Source organism: Natator depressus, chromosome 10 (assembly GCF_965152275.1).
Source record: "Natator depressus isolate rNatDep1 chromosome 10, rNatDep2.hap1, whole genome shotgun sequence".
In the NCBI taxonomy this organism is placed as follows: Eukaryota; Metazoa; Chordata; order Testudines; family Cheloniidae; genus Natator; species Natator depressus.
The window spans coordinates 42,168,705-42,189,959 of record NC_134243.1 but is presented as its reverse complement, the minus strand read 5'-3'; the positions used below and the strand labels follow the sequence as shown (position 1 = coordinate 42,189,959).

Below are 21,255 nucleotides of genomic sequence, written 5' to 3'. Positions count from 1 at the left end.
TCGGTTAAGCAATAATGGAATACTGATGTAAAAGTATTTGGATGCTTTTCTACATTTTCAAATATAATTGATTTCAGTTACAACACAAAGTATATAGTGGTCACTTCATATTTTTGATTACAAATATTGGCACTAGTTATCTAGTTAATTGTTTTGCATTAATCGCTTGAGTTAACTGATTGACAGTCCTAAAGTCTTGTATCTGTGTTTCCAGTAATACATAATTTAATGTCGTTATTTACAATGCACCAGTCCTAAGCTCAGTATATACACAACATAATAATTGTAAAACCCAGAATCATGCAGATTGGATCAATAAATATAACTGAAAGTGCTCCCAAACTCCCCTAAAACAATTGAAATGATTAACTTAGTGAGATTTTATTTGCTTTTGCCACTGTCCAGAAGACCATGTATTTTGCTGATCTTGCAGCTTTAACTTGTTGCCTTTCTGTATATGACTATATCAGCAATATCCTGTTAACGTTTAAGCTGATGATCATTAACTTTCAGTTGAAATCCAAATAACATTTGGGCATACCTGGTGCTGGTCACTAGTGCAGCGAGTGCAATCTGGAGCCTTTGAAAGCAGTTTATAGGAAACGTGCAAACCTGACATTAATAGAAATTAGCAAAATTGTTTACTGTACCCCTGGACTCTTCAAGAAAGCCTTAGAAAAATGCAGGTACGCTCCTCAAAACAGTCTTGCTTGAACTGTACAACTTTCATTTGTGCTTCTGTATTAAGAATCCAAAATGAAAACAGTAAGGTTCAAAGTGTTTGTATTGTGTTGTAATGTTACACAAATAGGAAACAGATAAGTGTTCCTGGATTGTGGATCCTGATACATGTTTGTGTAACTGCAAGCATATGGGAAAACAACTACATTCTTACACTGTCTCTTTAGTTGTTGACTATGTGCAAATAAACGAGTTTTCTACTACAGTGAATGTTTCTGCATTTCTCTCCTTTCCATAGGCGTCTGATCACAGATTCAAAGGTTAAATTAAAGTACCAGCATTTAATAACTAATAGTTTTGTAGAGGTGAGTTTTTTTATTTGAATTTCTTTCATGAAAGAAATAATTCTGTTCTAATCTTTTTATTCTTCTACACAGATACAGTGAGACCCCTTTGTTACCTAGCTTTGATTATTTCCATTTATAGTAGTGTATTGGACACGTTTTTGATTGAATTATGGCTCAATGGTTGGTGTTGCGGGATGGGGGCTTGCTTCTGTTTAAGTCTAAAGGCTCATTTTTAACACCTTTTCGTTTTAATTAGGTCGGGTACTCTTGTGGGGGACAATGTAGATTTCTAAATTGTGATAGAATATATGCATGTGAGAGCTAGTAATCAAAATTTTTCCTTTTACTATGGCAACACTTTCTTGAAATGAGCAGGCATTTTTCATTGAAGGCTGAGCTTGCATTGACTCTTTTTTGACAATATGCTCCAAGTCAGCAGAAAATGAAGAGCTGCCCAAGTTTAATGGCTATAGACTTCTGTACAGGAGATGTTCTAATCAGTTGTAACAAGGTAGTGCTCTTGCAGCAAGTGTTTATAAACCGTTTAGGCTATGTGCAATTATGGGGAAAGTATTAAACCCAGTGTACCAGGAAGACACATGACCCAGAAAGGTATGTGCGGGTGAGTGGGAGAGACAGTGGAACATTACTTAGAAATTTAGAGAATTACTGTCACAGTAGATGAGCAAAATGCAGTAGGTGTTACAGAAGTCCTGAGAAGGATTTAATGGTTCTTGTCTTTCCAATATGGTAATCACTGTATTTGGATAAGCTTTTTTCAGCCTCAAAACCTGGACACACCAAGCATTAAAGTGTAGAGGGTACCCCAAGTGCCAGTCTGTAAGACATGACGATGTATAACTGCTTTGAATAAAATATTTCAGTGTTCTGTTAACTATGGGCTCCATAACTGACAAATAAATGAATAAACCTAGATACAGAAACTAAGATTTAAAGATGCAAGTTGGGAAATTTTCATTGTATTAACTCCCTCACTGCATCTGTGTTGCGAATATTCAGATATACTGTAAACGGCCTGTTCAGTAATCAGAAATAGCTTGGGAAAGTTAAGGTTGCAGTCAAACAATAACGTTCACTTCTTGACTCTTGTTTAAATTGGCCTTCTTGACATTGCACTAATGTAGCACTGGAGATGCACAGTTGTTACAATCCACAAGGGTTTATAATGGTTAGAAGAAGTCCTAGAAGTCCATTGGTGGCTGCAGTAAAAAGGCAAACAAAGCAGTGGGATGTGTTACCAGAGGGATTGAGAATACGTATGGCTTGTAAAGGTGAGTTCCTGAACACAGCTGTAGGTAGACAGTGTTTCATTAAAAGGGTATCACTGCAGCATAGAGAATGGGAGAGGGGCTAAACTGCTCAGATGTTAGTTTGACCAATACTTCCCCAAAGGAAAGCTTAAACGTTTTATACTTTCCTCATGAAACGTATCTTCCAGGTGGCCTAGTAGATACATTCAGAATACAAGAGATAAAAGTGGGACAGCAGTAACTGTTCACATTACTGCTTGTTCAGAAAGGAGACGCAACGGTGAAGTAATTGACTGACTGATTTATTCAGTCACTTGTTTTGTGGGGATAGAGTGATCATGTAGAATAAGCAGACACGCGAGGCCACTGTGGATAGGAGTCTGACAGGAAGAGTATGTCTACACTGCAGTTGGACACCCGTGGCTGGCCCAAGCCTGGAAGTCTACACCGCAGTTAAACAGCCCTGCAGCTCGAGCCCCCTGAGCTCAAGTCAGCTGGGATGAGCCGGCTGTGGCTTTTTAATTGCAACATAAACATACCCGAAGACACTTAAGGTTAAAGGATACAGGGACAATGGGATACAGGGGGGAAGGATGATTTGTTAGGGTGAGTGTCCTTTTCCTGGTAGTTCTTTGTGCCATGTTTTCTCACTTTATTTTCTAGTGTAATCGACTGTTAAAATGGTGTCCTGCCCCAGACTGCCACCATGTTGTTAAAGTTCAGTATCCTGATGCTAAACCTGTTCGCTGCAAATGTGGACGTCAGTTTTGGTAAGAACACTCTTATGAATTAATTCAGAGCTTCAAGGACCATTCAAAAGTTAAGAGTTAAGTACTGTATAAATATCTTTTTGAGAAGTTTTGTGCCAGAGGAGCCAATATGAGGGGGGAGAGCTTAGTAACCATTTGGAAGAAGAGGAGAGGTTTTAAAAGCAAGGATTAGTTTTGTGGTTCATCTTTCTTTTGCTTCATTTGAAAATGTTCTTGCCCATCTTCCTAATTGGAAAATAAAAACGTCTTCCAAGTGAAAATGTCTAGCAGCTGATGGGGAGAAATCTCTCTTGTAGAGAAATTTCTGGGGCAATTCCAAATCCCTTGGATTCTCTCCCTCAATTGATTCATTTAACGAAGGAACGGGAGTCATGTTGAGCAAACTGAAGCTGCTTAAGTCAGTTCCCTCATAACCAAATCATTCTGTGAGCACTTGGTGATGGGCATGTATGAAATTAAAAGCTAAAGCTGGGAAATGTATTGATAAATGACTGGAATTTCATTTTAGAAATGGCAAAATTAACATGTTAACAATGTAGGGTCATCTTGTGGGTAAAACCTAGGACTGAGAATCAAGTCAGTCCCATACTCACTCAATGGCCTTTGAAAATTCAGTCATCCTCTCTCTACCTTGGTATCCCATCTAAAGTGAAGGTAGTTCATGTTCACAGGTGGGTTAAGGCTGAATTAATCCGTTTGCCAAGTGGGAGAGCGCCTCATATGTGAAGCACCTATAGCAAAGGATTATTATTTATATTGTGCATAAAGTGCTTTTAAAGATCTAATTTAGATCTTTTCACTTTCAATGAGAGAATCAACAGCTGTAGCCAAAAGCCAAGAAACAAGTTTTTAAATGCTCTTGAAATGTTTTGGGAAGGAACTTTGCTTGAGACCTGAATTACATGGAAGTCTGCAAACTGTTAGGGCAGTTAACCTCATTCAAACAGATGATGTTCAGTAAAGGAAACACTTCTCGGGGGGGGGAGTCTGAAAACAGTTAGACATAGAAACTCCCTATAAACCAAGGAGTCCATTTTTATACCCCTCTAGCCATTTGAAGGGCTATGCATAGATGAAGATTTTTTTATTCAGCATTATGCTTTTTTATTAAGAGTCCAGATGTCTGTTTTATTTTACAAGGCAGCCTTATACGTCTGGATGGAAAACTAATCCATTTCAGATCTAATGTTAGTAGCCAGGCACCTTTGGGAACACTCTAAAGTGTGTCATGCACCCATCGGGGGCATGGGATTCTAGTTTAACTGAGTATCAGAGGGGTAGCCGTGTTAGTCTGTATCCACAAAAACAACAAGGAGTCTGGTGGCACCTTAAAGACTTAACAGATTTATTTGGGCATAAGCTTTCGAGTGGACTCCATGCATCTGAAGAAGTGGGTTTTTTACCCATGAAAGCTTGTGCCCAAATAAATCTGTTAGTCTTTAAGGTGCCACTGGACTCCTCGTTTTAATTTAACTGAAACACACTTACAGTAATTATCTTCAGCAAGATCTGGTGCCCAGACCCTTTCAGTGGAGTAACCCAAAAGACAAAAACTACTGCAAAAGTAAGTTTTTAATGGAGTTATGATTTAATTACATAGTGTGATCGCTAAACTTCTGTGAATTAATTCTCTTTTTCACGTACAGCTTTAACTGCGGTGAAAATTGGCATGATCCTGTTAAGTGCAAGGTGAGCATGTCCAACTTCCTCGCTGAACCTGTGGCTTTGCAAAACTAAAGGAGTAAAGTCAAACTGCTTGCAGGACCCCCAGCAAAGTAGTGTGGTACTGTGGGTATTTACAGTGTCTAGGTATGAGCCCATAGCTGCTGTACAATAACCACTCGCACCTATGAGCTTAATTTGGGGAGGTGTAAAGGGGGCGTTGCCTCCAAACTGCAAGCCTTGGGCAGGCACAGAATTTGCCCACCCACGCGTGGCCCCGTTGGCCTGACTGGAGCTGAGAAGTCGAACTATGCCTATGCTCACACTAAGGGGCACTGTAGGCTTCTGCCTCTTCATATCAAGGAAGTAACAAGCAGCACCTGAAGTCTGCTAGCAGTCTTCAGGGTCACCACTCGGCGTTGCCTTCATGAAAAGAGTGTTTTAGTGCAGCTATGTGGAAGAGTCTGTTGTCGTAGAATAATGTTACATCAGTAGAGATGGGCGACCTCCGGAATAAACACTTCACTCTACAAGGAGTATTCCTATTCTCACAACACTCCTGTGGGTGCTTTAATACCTTAGTAACCTCATAGCTTGCTTCTGGTTTTAATATTTAATCCCAGTGGTCCTGATTTCAGGTGCCCCTGCCATCTAGCACGATCTGTGGAAAAGATGGATGATTATTTTAGTACAGTAGCACCCAGAGGCCCTAATCAAGATTGTGGGACCCTCTTGGGCTAGGCGCTGTGCAAACACACAGGAAGACTTGTTCCATACCCTAAAGAGAATAAAATCTAAGATCTTTAATGGAAGAATGAGTGCAGTTAGCTACCATTGGAGCAGTAAAGGGGGGTGGAGGGGTTGTAGCTCAGTTTATCAGCATTTCCATGAGAAGTTCAGTCAGTTCCTGATCTACACGGTATAAGAAGTCCCATTTTTTTCTTCAGTAATTTAAATCCATTGACTTAGCAGTGTTCCTCCTAGAAATGTAGGGAAGTATGTGAAAGCAAAGGGTGTGCAGGCTTTCCAAATAGCCCCAATGTGCATCTCAAATGCAACACATTCAGCATCTTTAATACAAAAAACAATTTACAGGAGAGAATAATATGTAATTCTCTCATGACATAAAAGTAGCTAGGACATCGTAGGAGACTTATCCTGTGGAGGCTTTGCATCTTTGAGTTTATGCAGAGAAATGTATGAACATTGCTAGTCGATGGAATGTAGTGCATGGAGATCCCCAGAGACCCAACATAGCAAATTGGGTTAGTACACATCGTTAGAGAAGAAAAGCAACCCTGTTTTACAGCCTGCCAGAATATTACAGCTAATGTGTAAGAGCAAAAAGATAGCGTTAGTACTCTTTTTTTTCTTGCTTTTCTTAGCTGGTAGAATAGCAAAGGGAAACTGAGACTTTAGTCTGTGTGCTCCTACTAACTGGACCATGTTGGTATTGGGGCAGAGCCTGCACAGAAGCAAGTTACATCTGGAGCTTACCTTCCAAAAACTTCTTGTTCTGGACTCACAAGTAATGCAGTCCCTAGCCAATGGCATTCTGTGGTTCTATAATACTCTTTTCCAGGGTTTATCTAGTGATTCTGGCAAACTAATTTTCTGCCACAAAAGGAATTGTCAAGTTAAAGCTCACTCCACCCTGCTTGGCAAATGATGTCATTCAGGTGTACCTTTGCAGCTCTCCTTTTTATGTTAAGTGCTTAGTGTTAGCTTAATGTAATGTCTGTGCAAGATAGATTTAAACTGTATAAAGTCTATGGATTCTATTTTTTCACTTTCTGAACAGTGGTTAAAGAAGTGGATTAAGAAGTGTGATGATGACAGTGAAACTTCCAATTGGATTGCAGCAAACACAAAGGTTGGTTTCAGTTTCCTTCATAAACATACTAAACAGAAGCCCTGATGGAAGCCAGAACAGCAGCGTAATCCTTTGGCACTAGGAGTATGCTCCACCACAGCACAGTGTTGTTGTCAACGTCAAACGCTAACAACACCAGTAAGATGAAAATGATCATCCTAGGTGCAAGCAAAAATGCTTCTGCTAATGGATGGGTAAGATTCTTCATATTATAGCTGAGGGAGTGGCATTTGATTATTTGCTTTTGTACTAAAGAGTTAATTGGAAACCCAAAGCAAGCTGAAGCTATTGCTTTTAGGGCTTCTGTCCAGCACTGATTATGTCCTTCAGCAAATTTGTGCTTTGTTCTGTTGTAAGTGTGGAAGACGTTTATGCCACCCATGGCTTGGTTAGGCTGGGTTAATTTACATCTGCCTTTAACCCCCTCCCCCCCTCTCCCCCCCCGTGTTTCGCTTTTCAGCAGTTGTTCATTTCTGTTGGGCAGGATTCCAGATGGAGACTGGTAGACCAGCTGTTAAGATTTTATTATGCAAATATATTGGTTCTAGCCAGCCCAACTTTACATAAAACTTCAGTGGTCTGTTTTTGTGTGCTTTGTGAGGAGTCAAAACAAGGGTTGGCATGGTAGCAAGGAGGCAAAACATGTAACTATCACGTGGGGAATGTAGTTTAGGAGCAAACCTGGGCCTTTGCCTGTGAAGACAAGAGGCTGTGTGCATGTGTGTGAGATTTTGCTGTGAATAGGGGAGGCGGGGGTGTTAGGAAATGGCCAGTCTGTTTTCTTATTAGTTTTGCAGTGTAATCTGGTAACAGCATTGTTTGCTGCAGACAGCTGCTCCTGGTCTGGGGCATGCATTGCTTATTTTCTGTTTAAGTAGAATCAGTTACATTTAGTGGGAGCAGAACTACCGAGTGTACTGATATGTTCAGTTGAAGTGGTGCTTCCATTGCAAGACCCTGTTCATTTTCTTACTGGCTCAAATTCTGAAACTTAGTATGCTTGTGCTCTGCTTCTAGGCAAACTTCTGGGAATTTCTCAGTAAAATGACTTTTTTTTTTTTACTTCTGTGGAAAATAAAATGATTTCCTAATGTGTTCTGAAGCAGTGGTTCTCTGCACCCCTTTCAGGATCTGATTTCTTGTGTACCCCAAGTTTCATCTCACTTAAAAACTACTTGCTTACAAAATCAGACATAAAAATACAGAAGTATCACAGCACACGGTTACTGACAAATTGCTTCCTTTCTCATTTTTTTACCATATAATTATAAAGTAAATCAATCGGAATATAAATATTGTACTTACAGTTCAGTGTACAGTATCTGGAGCATATAAAACAAGTCATTTCTGTATAAAATTTTAGTTTGCACTGACTTTGTTAGTGCTTTTTATGTAACCTGTTGTAAAACTAGGCAAATATCTAGATGAGTTGATCTACCCCCTGAAATACCTCTGTGTACCCCAGGGGTACATGTAACCCTGCTTGAGAACTACTGTTCTGAAACATACAACAGCAGACACCGCTTTGTTCAAACTTTGCTTGCTCCTTAGAGCTCACTAAAGCCAAGCTTGAAGGAAATTGGTTCTGAAGCTTTGATGGAATCATCAAAAATATATTTTGTTTTCCTCTAGGATATTTTTGCTTAATCTGAATCTGAAAGGTTAGGGGGACACAAGCATCATAGATTTAGATGCACAATTAGGATGACCAGATAGCATGTGTGAGAAATTGGGATATTTTTTCTGGGAGGCGGGGAATATAGTTGCCTGTATAATACAAAGCCCCTAATATCAGGACGTCTGGTCAGGCGCAACAGACTTTGCTACTTAGTATTGTGTTAATCTAAAGTAGCATTGAGGATTGGTAGTACCATGAAGTGCTTTTGTAAATACTTCCTGTCTCTCTTCTAATCATGAAAGTTGGGGGTGGTCTTCCTCAGCGCTCTTAAAAATGCACCAGACACCCACTTCCAGTCCAGAGCAGCCTACTGTAGGACCAATATTTGGTTAATTGTTGGACCAGTAACATAAAATGTGCTGTTTTTTAATGTAGCAGCATAATATAAACAGATATGTTAATAAGTCTCAGCAAGATTATGCAAAAATTGTGGCTTAGCTGTCTTGAGACCTTCCACGCAAGTGTGAAAGGTATCCAAGTGGTAAATCTAATTTTGACTCTCCTGCATTTAAAGGAAGATGGCAGGAGGGAGAGAATACGATCTCCCTTGGAAAAAATGGACATTAAAATCCCCACTCTAAGCTAAAATGTTAGATACCCTCCTGGACTGGAGACCTGTCTGAATCTCTGTGGCTCACAGAACTGGAATAAGAAGCCCCTTACAGGTGGATGCTTCCTAGCCATATGGTCACCCGGTGGATAGCCTGGCAGGGCATCATAAGGTTCTTGTCCGTAACTAGTCATACTGAGACTCCCATGTGCCCTTCTCAGCTTTATTCTTCTAGATCACTTTCGCTTACTGATGTGAGTTTTCTTTGCTCTTTGTGGATAGGATGGTTCCATCTCTGGTTAGAAGCTCTGAATTTTGGCCATTTTTATTCATGGAGAAGCTATAGGAGCATTTGGTCACCACCTGTGAGTAGCATCAGAATCCCTTCGCTGCTCAGCCAGTGAAGATATTGGGGCCCTTATTGAGGATGGGATTGGAAGGATGCAGTGACACAGTCCCAGCTTCTCTTACAGTAGCAGTTAGAACCCTCTCTGGAAGTTGATAGTGTCACCAGTTACCACCCAGTTTCTCTCTAACCATCTCCCAAAAAAGGTTAGAAGGTGGTGAAGTGTCTTTGTTTGTGCATAGAGTACTCAATTTTCCTTAATCCTGGTCAATTTAGTTCTAGGCTTGAATGTGACCGATGCAGCTCTGGTTTCCTTGGCTGGTTGGGTTTCTGGTGATGGAAGAAAGCAAAGCGTCTAATTCTCCTGGGTCTATCAGCTGTCTTTTCAACTATTGACCGTGAAGTATTACTGCTAAGTTGGAGACCCTGGCATGGATACAGTTGCTGTTGAGTGGCTCAGTTTCTTCACCTTCATGTGACCTGGAGTGTTGTGTTGGATAACAGTTCAGCTGCATTGTGGGCTCTCATGTGAGGTCCCACAGGGTTCTATCTTGTCACGCACCCTATTTATGTGAATGTGGAGATAATGAAGGACTGAGATTTCTTCTGAATGGTTTGGCTCTATTTCTGTTTTGTTAGACTTAGCTAGTGTGGTTGGTTGGCTTGTCCAGCGTCCTGCTAGGATCAAGGTTTTGATTAGGGTAAGTTGACAATGATTCAACCTGGAAGAGTTGGGTTGTGCTGTAGGGGAGCCAACTGCAAGAAATAGCAGGGTTGATGTTTGCTTCCTTTGTTGTAGGAAATCTGTTCTCTTATTACTGTTTTGCAAACTTGGTGTCCTCCTGGATCTCCAGCTATTTCCGGGTGGCCAGGAACCAACAGTGGGTAAAGCACCTTTTAATTAACACAAAGGCAGTGATCTTAGTCTAGTGACCTCCTCTCAGCAATCCAGGCCATTGTCATAATAGGATTACTGCATGTGGGGCAACACCTAAAAATGGACTATGCAGAATGGATGCAGAATGCCGCGGACTGTTAGTTGAGGGGTATTTCTTGAAGAGTGAATGTCATGGTCCACCACTAGGATGCTACCGTAATAAAAATAAAAAATTAAACTAGTGCAGGTCATGGGGCACTAGCTTTGTAATAACTTTCTGGTGCAACTTAAGTCATTGTCTTTAACCTAGAAAGCCTTAGTTGCATTAGGGCTTGGTGGAGATACTTCTCTCTTGGTGTGATACCATGGAGATCAGAGGCACTTGAGCTAACTGCTCCCTGTGTAACTGTGAGGACAGAGAGGAGGAGACTGTTTTGGTGAGAATTTGACCTTTGGGTCACACTGCAAGGTTTGCTTGCTCTTCCTGGTTTTTCCTAGGAAGAGGGGTCACAGGTGGATGATGGGAAAGGCATTTAAACATCTGAAAGTTTAAACTTAACATTTTAGAGGAGGGCAGGTCCAGTGGTTATGGCACTAGCCTGGGTCTTGGGAGATCTGGATTCATTTCCTTCTCTGCCACAGACTTCCGGCATGACCTTGGGCACTACCCTTTGACACTCAGTGTCTCAATTCCCCATCTGTAAAACAGAGATTGTATCACTGCTTTACCTCTCTAGGGTGTTGTGAGGATGAGTACATTAAAGGCTGAGGCGCTTAGATACTATCATGATGACAGGGTGGGAGGCAGCCAAGCACCTAGGAAATTGTTTTCCTGACACTTCTGAGGAATTGGGGAGAATAGTTACCTGCTCGTTCACTTGGTTCTAATGCAACATGGCTAACCTGGGTCGGGGAGCTTAAGGAAGTTTGACTGGCTGCACGGTGCACTGAAACAGAGAAATAACATTTTCTTCTTCGAGTGCTGTCCTTGTGGGTGCTCCACTCTAGGTGACAGTGTGTCCCAGCGCCGTTGATCAGAGATCTTCGGTAGCAGTGCCTGGTTGGGACGCATACACTCAGTTGGTATCTCCCGTCTCGTTGGAATCTTCCTGAGTGCGTGCGTCTTGCACCCTCCTCAGTTCCTTCTCAACCGTCCAAGGCTGAAGATGGGACTCGGGGCAGTGCTGCTTCTCTTCCCTGGGCTTTGTAGGAAACAGTAACAAAGAACATAGAAATAGTTATTAGTTACATCCCAGTTGTTTCCCTTCCTTTAGAATAGTTACATAGTTTAGTTACTTAGTTTAAAAAAACAAACAAAAAACCTTTTCACCTCAGGCTTGTTTCCCGCAGGGACACTTTCCCCTGCCATTTCCAATTCAATATGCCCAGGGCTTCAGGATTCAAGAAGTGTTTCCTGTCAGGACTCCATGCCAAGGTCTGATGGGCACTCATGATGTGTGAAGTGCCTTGGCGAAACACACGTCCCTGCAAAATGCCTTCACTGTGCAAGCCTCAAGACCAGGGCTTTGTTGTGACTGGGACCTGCGGCTTAAAATGGAAAAATCTCTGCAGCTGCCTTCGGAGATGGGGAAAGTTAAACCCTCTCCCTCACGCTCCCGGGCCAGATCAGAGCCAATTGGGAGCATGGCTTCACCCTCTGTAGCAGAGGCAAGAAGTGCAACAGTCTCCGAGCAGAGACTTTAACAAGGGTAAAAGGTCTCCCACGAGATCCTTACCCTCTGTATTGACAGCGCAGAAGGCAGGCGCCTCAGGCTGTCACAACACCTCAGCCACGGCTCCCGCAGAGGCAGGAACCCGACCTCCTGTGCTGAGAAGGCTTCCGCGGCACTGAGCACTTCAGCGCTAAAAATAGCTGTGGTGCGGACTGCGCGCTCCGCTCCAATGCAGACAAGAACGTCAGCACCGACCCGCTCCGGGCTAAAAATAGCCGCAGTGCCGACTGCGCACTCTCCCCTGTGCTGGGAAGAACGTTGGCACCAAACCTGCCTCCCGCCCCGGCACCAGCAGCGGACCCCCAGCAGGCCTCCTCCGTAAGCCCCAGGGCACCAGTGAGGCTTTCAATTGACAATGGGCTAGAGCACAGTTCAGGCTCAGCACAGCCCCTCACTCAAGGTGACCTCTCAGTACCACCTGAGCCTAACTCCCCGCTCCTGGACACACAGGGCTCATTTTTTTGAACAGTCGCTTTCCCCACCTGAGCTGGCTACCTTTACTGATAGCGAACCTAATGTACAGCAGCAGGTGGAGTTCTCCCCACCTGCCTCTCTTCCTCCACCGGAGCCTTGGCCTCAGTGGTACCCTTGGGCCACATCCTCCTCCTACTCACCCTCAGACCTCTTCTACCGAACCACTACCTCCTTCTATGCCTCGATCTCCAGCTCCGTCCACTTCTAGAGTGCCTGAACCCCCTCCTGAGAACATGAGCTACGGACCGTATCCTGACTCACCGACCGCTGACGCTCCATCAGCTCCAGACTGAGCCCTCTTCCCTCCGCCTTCACAGAATGTGAATGACACTAAACAATTCAAGAACTTTTCAAGAGGGTGGCAATCAATCAAGACATCCCCTTAGAAGAGGTTCAGGAAACACAACACAGACTCCTCAGAATCCTTCAACCCTCTGTGCCCTCAGAGATCGTGCTCCCCATAAACGAGGCACTCTTGGAGCCAGCTGACACTCTCTGGCAAACTCCAGCTTCTTTATTACCAACCTGCAAAAGTCTGAATGTAAATAGTATGTTCCCGCTAAGGACGCTGACTTCCTATTTTCTCATCCACAACCGAACTCTCTTGTCATGGATGCAGTTGCACAACGGATAAAACAGCCGCAATATCGGCCTACTCCGCAAGACAAGGACCTTAAACGCCTTGACATCTTCGGTCGCAAGGTTTACATGTTCTCCACTCTACAGTTCAGAATTGCGAATTATTCTGCCCTCCTTGCCAGCTACGACTTCAATAATTACAGTAAACTTTTCGAATTTGCCTCCTACGTTCCAGAGGATAGGAGAGCAGACTCCAAATCAATCCTGGTTGAGGTCCAGTTAATTTCCAGAACAGCCCTACAAGCAGCTCTAGACATGGCAGACACAGCAGCCTGTACTACTGCAACTGCTGTGGTTATGCGCAGATCTTAATGGCGCTCTGCATCTGGCATCCCTAAAGATCTACAGACCAAAGTGGAGGACCTCCCCTTTGATAAGGATAAACTTTTCTCCAAAAAAAAAACCTGATGAACTCCTCCACACCATGAAAGATTCTAGAGCGACACTGCACACCCTGGGCATTCACCCCTCTTTTCCCAGGAGATGACAATACCAACCTTACCAAAGACCACACACACAACAGTATTATTGGCCTCAACCCAAATCATACGACATAACTAGGAGTCGTGCTAGAATCCCTAAGCACAGAAAAAATCAAGCTCAAGCAACCACCTCCCACCCACCGGGGAATAAACAATTTTGAAACATTGGTCGAGGGTCTGCAGGACCTCCCCTTGAATCCACTGCCTACTTGCCTGTTTGGCCACCGCCTCCAGAGTTTCCAACATGCCTGACAGCGGATTACACATGACTGCTGGGTCCTCAAAATAGTTCAGTCCGGTTACTCTATCCCCTTTATATCCTACCCTTCCCCTTTCCCTGTCCCTCTTCAGGGACCCCTCTCACGAGTACTTACTTCGTGTAGAAGTGGCTCACCTTCTACAACTACACGCAGTGGAAACTGTGCCGACACAACATCGAGGGAAAGGGTTCTACTCCCATTACTCTCTGACCCAGAAAAAGACCGGGGGATGGAGGCCTATACTGGACCTATGCCGATTGAACAAATTCATGAGGATACAAAAATTCAAGATGGTCACACTGGGCACAATAATTCCTGCACTGGATCAAGGGGGCTGGTTCACAGCCCTTGACCTACAGGATGCTTATTTTCATATACCAATTCATCCAGCTCACAGACACTTCCTACGATTAACAGTTGGTCACAACCATTTTCAATACAGAGTTCTTCCTTTCGGCCTTTCCACAGCGCTGAGAGTCTTTTCCAAGACTCTAGCCGTGGTTGTGGTTCATCTCCACAGACATGGAATCACGCTTTTTCCCTATCTGGACGATTGCCTCATCAAGGACAACTCCTATAGCGAGACACCTCAAGCTACCCATTTTGCCATCTCCCTCTTTCACAGCCTAGGCCTCCAAATAAATGTCCAGAAATCCACCCTGACACCTACCCAACAGATCGAGTTCATTGGAGCTCATCTGGACTCAATCTGAAGCAGAGCCTCACTCCCAAATCGCAGATTCCTCACTATCACACAACTGATATGCACGCTCTCTATTCGTCCCAGGACACAGGCAAGAATCTACCTACAGCTCCTTGCTCACATGGCAGCCACCACCTTCGTGGTCCAGCATGCCAGGCTACACCTGAGATGTCTTCAGGGCTGGCTCAACTCCAACTTCAAACCCAACAGACACACCTTAGGGACGCTGCTAACTCCTCCTCCCAATGTTCTAGCTTCCCTACACTGGTGGAGAAGACTAGAAAACCTCTGCACGGGCGTTCCCTTCCAGCAACGATCCCCAACGCTCATGCTCACCACGGACGCTTCCCTAATCGGCTGGGGAGCGCATCTAGGGGGACACAGAGCACAAGGCTGGTGGTCTGCATCAGAGACGCACCTACACGTAAATCTGTTAGAGCTCAGAGCAGTGCGATGAGCATGCCTTCACTTTCTTCCCCTCATAAAGAACAAATCTGTTCGGGTCTTAACAGACAACATAGCATGTATGTACTACATCAACAGACAAGGTGGGGGGCCCGATCACATTCCCTTTGCATGGAAGCCATCCGCCTATGAAATTGGTGCACACAACATCAAATATAAATCATTGCCTCATACCTACCCAGCTGCCACTGCCGACGCACTCAGCAGGCACTTTTCGACAGAACATGAATGGGAACTGCACCCCGCACTACTTCAACAGCTCTTCTCCCTCTGGGGCACCCCATCAATAGACCTCTTGGCCACAACCCAGATTTGAAAATGTCTCCTGTTTTCGCTCCAGAGCAGGACTCGGGACTGCATCCCTAGGAGACGCGTTCCTCATCCCATGGAACAACTCTTTCCTGAACGCCTTCCCACCAATCCCTCTGCTACACAGGGTTCTTTGGAAGATCATAGACGATAATGCGTGGATCATACTTATTGCCCCGGCTTGGGCCAGACAGTTGTGGTATCCTTACCTACTCCGCATGTCCTCCCGTCAAAAACGGACTCTCCCACCATAAAATGATTTCTCACAGGCCTACAAAATCTCTACCCATAAATTTACCCAACAGCAGCTACATGGAATCTTAATCTCATTCTTCACGGTCTCATGAAACCGCCATTCAAGCCCTTGGCGACCTCATCTCTTCTTCATATGTCCATGAAGGTAGCTTTCTTAGTTGCAATAACATCAGCAAGGAGAGTAGGCGAAATACACTCCCTGATGGCCTATCCTCCCTAAACAACCTTCTCCAAAGACAGTCACTCTGAGACCACATCCTAAATTTCTCCCTAAGGTGGTATCCACCTTCCACTTTAACCAACCAATATACTTACCTGCTTTCTATCCTAAACATCACAAGACTCCTCAAGAGGCAACCCTGCATACTCTCGACATCAGGCGAGCAATTGCCTTTTATTTAGACAGGATTAAGCCATTCTGTAAGTCTCCACGACTCTTAGCTGCACCTTTCGATCTTTCAGTAATGGAGACAATCTCTAAGCAACGTCTGTCCAAGTGGATCTCTAACTGCATCAGATCCTGTTATAGTACTCAAAATATTCAACCTCCCAAAGGCATTGGAACTCATTCCACTCGAGCTATGTCGACATCCATTGCCGTCCTACATAACGTACCCATTCCTGACATCTGTAAAGCAGCTTCATGGTCCTCTGAACTCACATTTGCCAAACACTATGCTATCACGCAAGATACCACGGCAGACACCATAGTAGGCCATGCAGTACTCTCTACAGTACTCACTGCAGCATCTCCAAAGTCACACCGACCATAGTGGGTTCTGCTACACATTCACCTACAGTGGAGCACCCACAGGGACAGCACTCGAAGGAGAAGAGAGAGTTACTCACCTTGCAGTAACTGAAGTTCTTCGAGATGTGTGTACCTGTGGTTGCTCCACTCCACGCCCTCCTCCCCTCCACTTTGGAGTACTAGTATGATTTCTCCACGGTAGAGAAGGAACTGAGGAGGGTGTGGGACGCACGCACTCAGGAAGATTCCAATGAGACGGGAGATACCAACTGAGTGCGTGCATCGCGACCAGGCACTGGTACCGAAGATCTCCGATCAACGGCGCTGGGACGCACCGTCACCTAGAGTGGAGCACCCATGGGACACACATCTTGAAGAACTTCAGTTACTGCAAGGTGAGTAACTTTCTCTTCTTTGTTCCCAAGCCAGGAGTTACATTTAGAAACATCCTATTTCTGTCTCAAGACTCCAATCCTGAAATGTAAATGAGCAAAACTGAAGTTCAGATTGTAAAAGTGGCTTTGCACAAAGTGTGTGGAATTGTGTTCTGAAATAAATGAAGTAACTGCTGAATAATAACTGTAAACCAATTTTAAATCTATTTTAGCCCCTTGTAGAGCATCTCTCTACTGCACAGTTATGCCCCAAGAGTGCAAGAAATAGAAATCATGTTCTTGGTATTTTTGCAGTTTGGCAAATAAAGTGCAGAGATGTTCCCCTAGCTGCTGATGCTGACTGTACCCGCACACTCACTCTCGCTGCTACTACAGCCACACAGCAGTTTGCATATTGGTTTATGAGAGGCCCTGGAAATGTTTTTCTCTGGGTCTTGCTTCAACTGTTTACCACACAATAGGCAAGTCAGCAAATATTGTGTGTGTGTGTAATGTAGCAATCATTAAATTACACTAAGAGAAATGTGTTTGATTTCCTGACAATACCATGTAAGAGGTAAGGTAGCCCATGAATACAATGAAGGATGAGACTGTGTCTTACTAATGACGTTGATGGTTTATGTGGCTGGGGCCCTGGGTTTAGGAAAACCTGTTTTGGAAAGGGTTGCCACGGTCAGTGCTGCATTCCTGGCACCCCTTTACCTGATAGCCAACTGAAAATTGTTGGCAGACTCCAGAGGGATTACCATCCAATCCCTTGCGGTAATGCAAGGCCTTGATTGGGGTGGCATGTGGGGGGAGAGGAGAGTACAACAGGAATGTGAAAATCACCACGGGGAAAGTGTGTATGAGGTGGGAATCATTAATTCCATTCTATTTTATTGTAGGCATATTGTGCGAAGGTGAACTAATGGCCTGTTTAGTTGTTGGGGCGGGGAGGCTGAACTTCAGAAGGAGGAACTTTTTCTGAGGTTTTCAGATACTTTTTTAGATGAAATGTGATCACAGTTGTTGTCACTGATCCAAGACAGCCTCCAGGGCACTTTGAGCTCTGATATTGAGTGTATGTGCTGGAGTAGACCAAAAGTTTTGCTGTGAAGAAAGCAGCATGCTGCGAAAGCAGTTCTGGTGTTCATTACAAGAACTGTGTGCAAAACAAATTCCACTGCCTAAATTGGGATGTTGAGACATTCTGCCCAAACAGAGGAAACATTTGAGTACAGTAGCTCTTCACATGTTGGGGACGACTTTAAAAAAATAACAGTTTACATCAACACAGATTGGCTTCTATAAGTGGCAGCCAAATGTTAAATACTTCACAATTTTCAGCCAATCCAAAAAGTCTTGCTGGTGTAAGTCTATCTTGGCCTATATCAGCCTTGGTCTTCAAAGTTTAAAAAAAAAAAAAAAAAAAAAAAAGGTAAATCTCCCAACATGTGTGAAGCACACTTAGTCTACTTTGAGCCACTTTATTAGTTGCTGGTAGTAGTAGGGCAGTTGTTGATATTACTGATGATCATAAAATTACCTTTTTCCCCTGAAGTACCAGGGCAATATTGGCAAGTCAGCTTACAGTGACTAGTCATGTAACCGGATTAGTCATTCTTCAAGCTTTATAGTTATGCCTTTTCCAGTATTTGAAAGTTTCTTGGGGCCTGACTCAGGAGGGAAGAGGATCATATTGACTTTTTTCCTGCCCATTTCATTTCTGAGGGCGTGTAATTTTTCACAGTTCTGTTGTGAACCAAGTTGGCTGTATTAGGTTCCATATTTGTGTTGTGTTCTAACAAGATCGGAAAGATTTGAGCAGATGTCCTGCTTCTAACATTGATCGCAGTGTCTGTTCTGTTCACAGGAATGCCCAAAATGCCATGTGACCATTGAAAAAGATGGAGGCTGCAACCACATGGTCTGTCGGAACCAGAACTGTAAAGCAGAGTTCTGCTGGGTGTGTCTTGGTCCTTGGGAGCCACATGGATCTGCCTGGTAGGTTTAGAACCTTAATCTGGTGGAAGGATAGGGCAGCTATATTGCCAACATTCTACATGTTTTAACTTCAGTCCATGAACTCAGTCTTTGTCTTTTTTTTCCAGGTACAACTGTAATCGCTACAATGAGGATGATGCAAAGGCAGCAAGAGATGCACAGGAGGTGAGTACATAACTCTTGGTGGGCATTGAAAGAACATCTAGTTTTGAGGAACGTTTTCTTTTGGGCTTCGTAAACCTTTAAATACCATATATTGTTACTTCTTGTTAAAATACACAAATAGTGAAGGTTGACAGTTAACCTCCAAAAAACATTTAAATTCGATCACAACAACGAAATCTTCCTTTTGGGATAAGGTCAATGTACAATGTCCTCAGAACATTTTAAACTGTGCTATTTGTCATTCTTGTTGCCTGCTGGTTTGTTGATTGCATGCATCACATTCACTGAGATGTTCGTGAAAGGCAGGCTCACTGAATAGAAGTCCTGGGTATACTTGCAGCTGAGTTAAACATTGTAGTGTGAATATGGGTAGTACAACCAGGAGGACTCTCACAAACAGGGAGGGATTGCACCCTGTATACAGCAGATTGCAGCAGTTCATTTCACCCACTTTGGCTAAGTATTCCTATAGCTGGTAACTAGCATATTTCCTGAAACACCCTGTACTACAAATGGCTATAACGTGTACTGAAGTATATAATAAGCCATCTTCTGCACATCATATTTATCCTGTGCATGTCATTACTACCTCAGCTAATCTGCCAGTGAAAAGAAAACTAGGATGCATGTGATTCATGCTTGTACTATTCATCAGTGATGCATTTCTCCATACTAAATATATGCACCTCTTTCCCATACTCTGAGATCAGGTTTTTCCTTGATATAGTGTAAATATCAGTATAGTGAAACGATTTAATTTTTCATCTCTAGCTGCTAATCTCAAAATGTAATTTAAAAAAAATATTTTTGGCTGTACAATCAATCTTGGTCATAAGTATTGTTTCTTACAACCACATTGTAGTAACCTATAACCAGCACTTAACTTGGAAGGGTGTAAATCAGTGTTCTAATTAGGATATTAATTTCCTTTGTGGGTTGGACCCAGAGGTTGCAGTCAGGATCAGGCCCTTGTGTGCTGCGCTGTACACACATACTGGAATGAAATGACCCCATAGCGTATCACTTCCTGTTAAATTCCTGAAAACAATTGTTGAATGTCCATAAGGAGATGATTTTGACCATCCCAATGGTCTATCGCGCGTCTAACAACTGTACAGAAGATGTGGGTTTACTTTGTGGGTCTAACAGCATGGAATGGCAGGGATTAGCAGTGATGCTGAGACAGAGATAAGATTAATCACCATTCTGGTCTGGATGGGGTTTTGAGTGACAATCTTACTTTCCACTTAGAAGCAGTAGTGGCCACAAAGGAGCTAAGGTTGAAATGGGGGCACATATCTTCAGGTATCCAATGGGAACAGAGGGCCTCCTTTAAAAAATAAATAATAAAAAAGTTCTTCCTTAGATTTTGTGTTTTGGGTGCCAGCATGCACGCAGTCTTGTGCCTCATCTACAGGTAACTGGCTTTGTAAGGACATGCATGCTAACTAAGGTCTTATGACAAAAACTTGTATGCCTGCTTCTCAAGTGCCATTTAAAGGGTATGTAATAGCAGATGACCCATAACAATACAATACAGATCAATACAGATGAGTTGTAACAACTCCTCTGATACAGTTGCCTAACTCTTCCTGTTATCAAAACTTCTCTGGCAGTTTTTTTGAGCTGCTCTAATGTCTTCTTGGTTTGCAGCAGGGATTTGAAATCTGCCAGGGGATGGCCCTGTGGTCAAAGGGGTGCCTTTTGCTGCTTGGCAAAAATCCACTAAGGGATTGGATAAAATGAGCTTTGAAGGATAGTAAACTGTTTAGGGCCAACCCTGGCTGGCTAGCCTGCCTTTCTTGAGCGTCTTTAATGCTGTAGGGACAAGGTGGGTGCCTGTTTAATATTTAATGCTGAACAAAGTTCCCACTCCTGGTTTCTACTCCCCACATTTTCTTGTGGTCACATGTGCATACAACAAAACCTCTGGCTGGGGACACACCCCTGCTCTTCCTTCTGCTGCTGCTGACATGGCCTCTTCCTTGTCGATCTCAATATCTTTTGACTTAAGGCCTGAATTCTCTGACCGCCTTCCCTCTCCCATAACTAGATGGGAGTGGGAGGCCCAAAACTTCTGTTGTAACCTGGGGGTCCCCCCCTCCCCCTTATTCATATATATTATATATAATATAATATAATTGATTCCCGCACCTTCTGAAACTCTGAAGTGGGTCATGACCTAGAAAAGGTTGAGAACCACTGACTTAAATGAAGATACACTTGGCTTGGAGCAAGTGAGGTTCTAGAGTGATGTTCTTCTTTGAGTGATTGCTCATGTGTATTCCACAATAGGTGTGCATGCTCGCCACGTGCACTGGTGCTGGCAGTTTTTCCCCTAGCAGTACCCAAAGGGGAGTGCCCCTAGCGATCCCTGGAGTGGAGCCTACATGGCACGGTATAAGGGGCGCTGCGCACTCCCCCTACCTTCAGCTGCCAGTGAAGGTGCTTTGGAACTGCTCTGCTCCAGCTTGTCTGCAGCTTTCCTCTAGAACTCTCGTTTGTTCATTGTAGTAGTACTTGTAGTTGAAGGAGTCAGATTGGTTTAGTTTAGTGCACCCGGGTCCGGGCTTTAAGTTGTGC

At 43.6% G+C, this 21,255-nt stretch overlaps 1 protein-coding gene across 1 annotated transcript in view; it reads left to right on the top strand.

The window, feature by feature from the left end:
- ARIH1 (ariadne RBR E3 ubiquitin protein ligase 1) overlaps nucleotides 1-21,255 on the top strand; it is a 112,277-nt gene that overhangs the window by 78,047 nt on the left and 12,975 nt on the right. Inside the window, exons 6-11 of the mRNA XM_074965877.1 lie at nucleotides 980-1,046; nucleotides 2,963-3,069; nucleotides 4,716-4,758; nucleotides 6,533-6,604; nucleotides 18,377-18,507; nucleotides 18,615-18,672. Coding sequence (XP_074821978.1) covers nucleotides 980-1,046; nucleotides 2,963-3,069; nucleotides 4,716-4,758; nucleotides 6,533-6,604; nucleotides 18,377-18,507; nucleotides 18,615-18,672 — 478 coding nt within the window. The remainder of the gene's footprint in view (nucleotides 1-979; nucleotides 1,047-2,962; nucleotides 3,070-4,715; nucleotides 4,759-6,532; nucleotides 6,605-18,376; nucleotides 18,508-18,614; nucleotides 18,673-21,255) is intronic.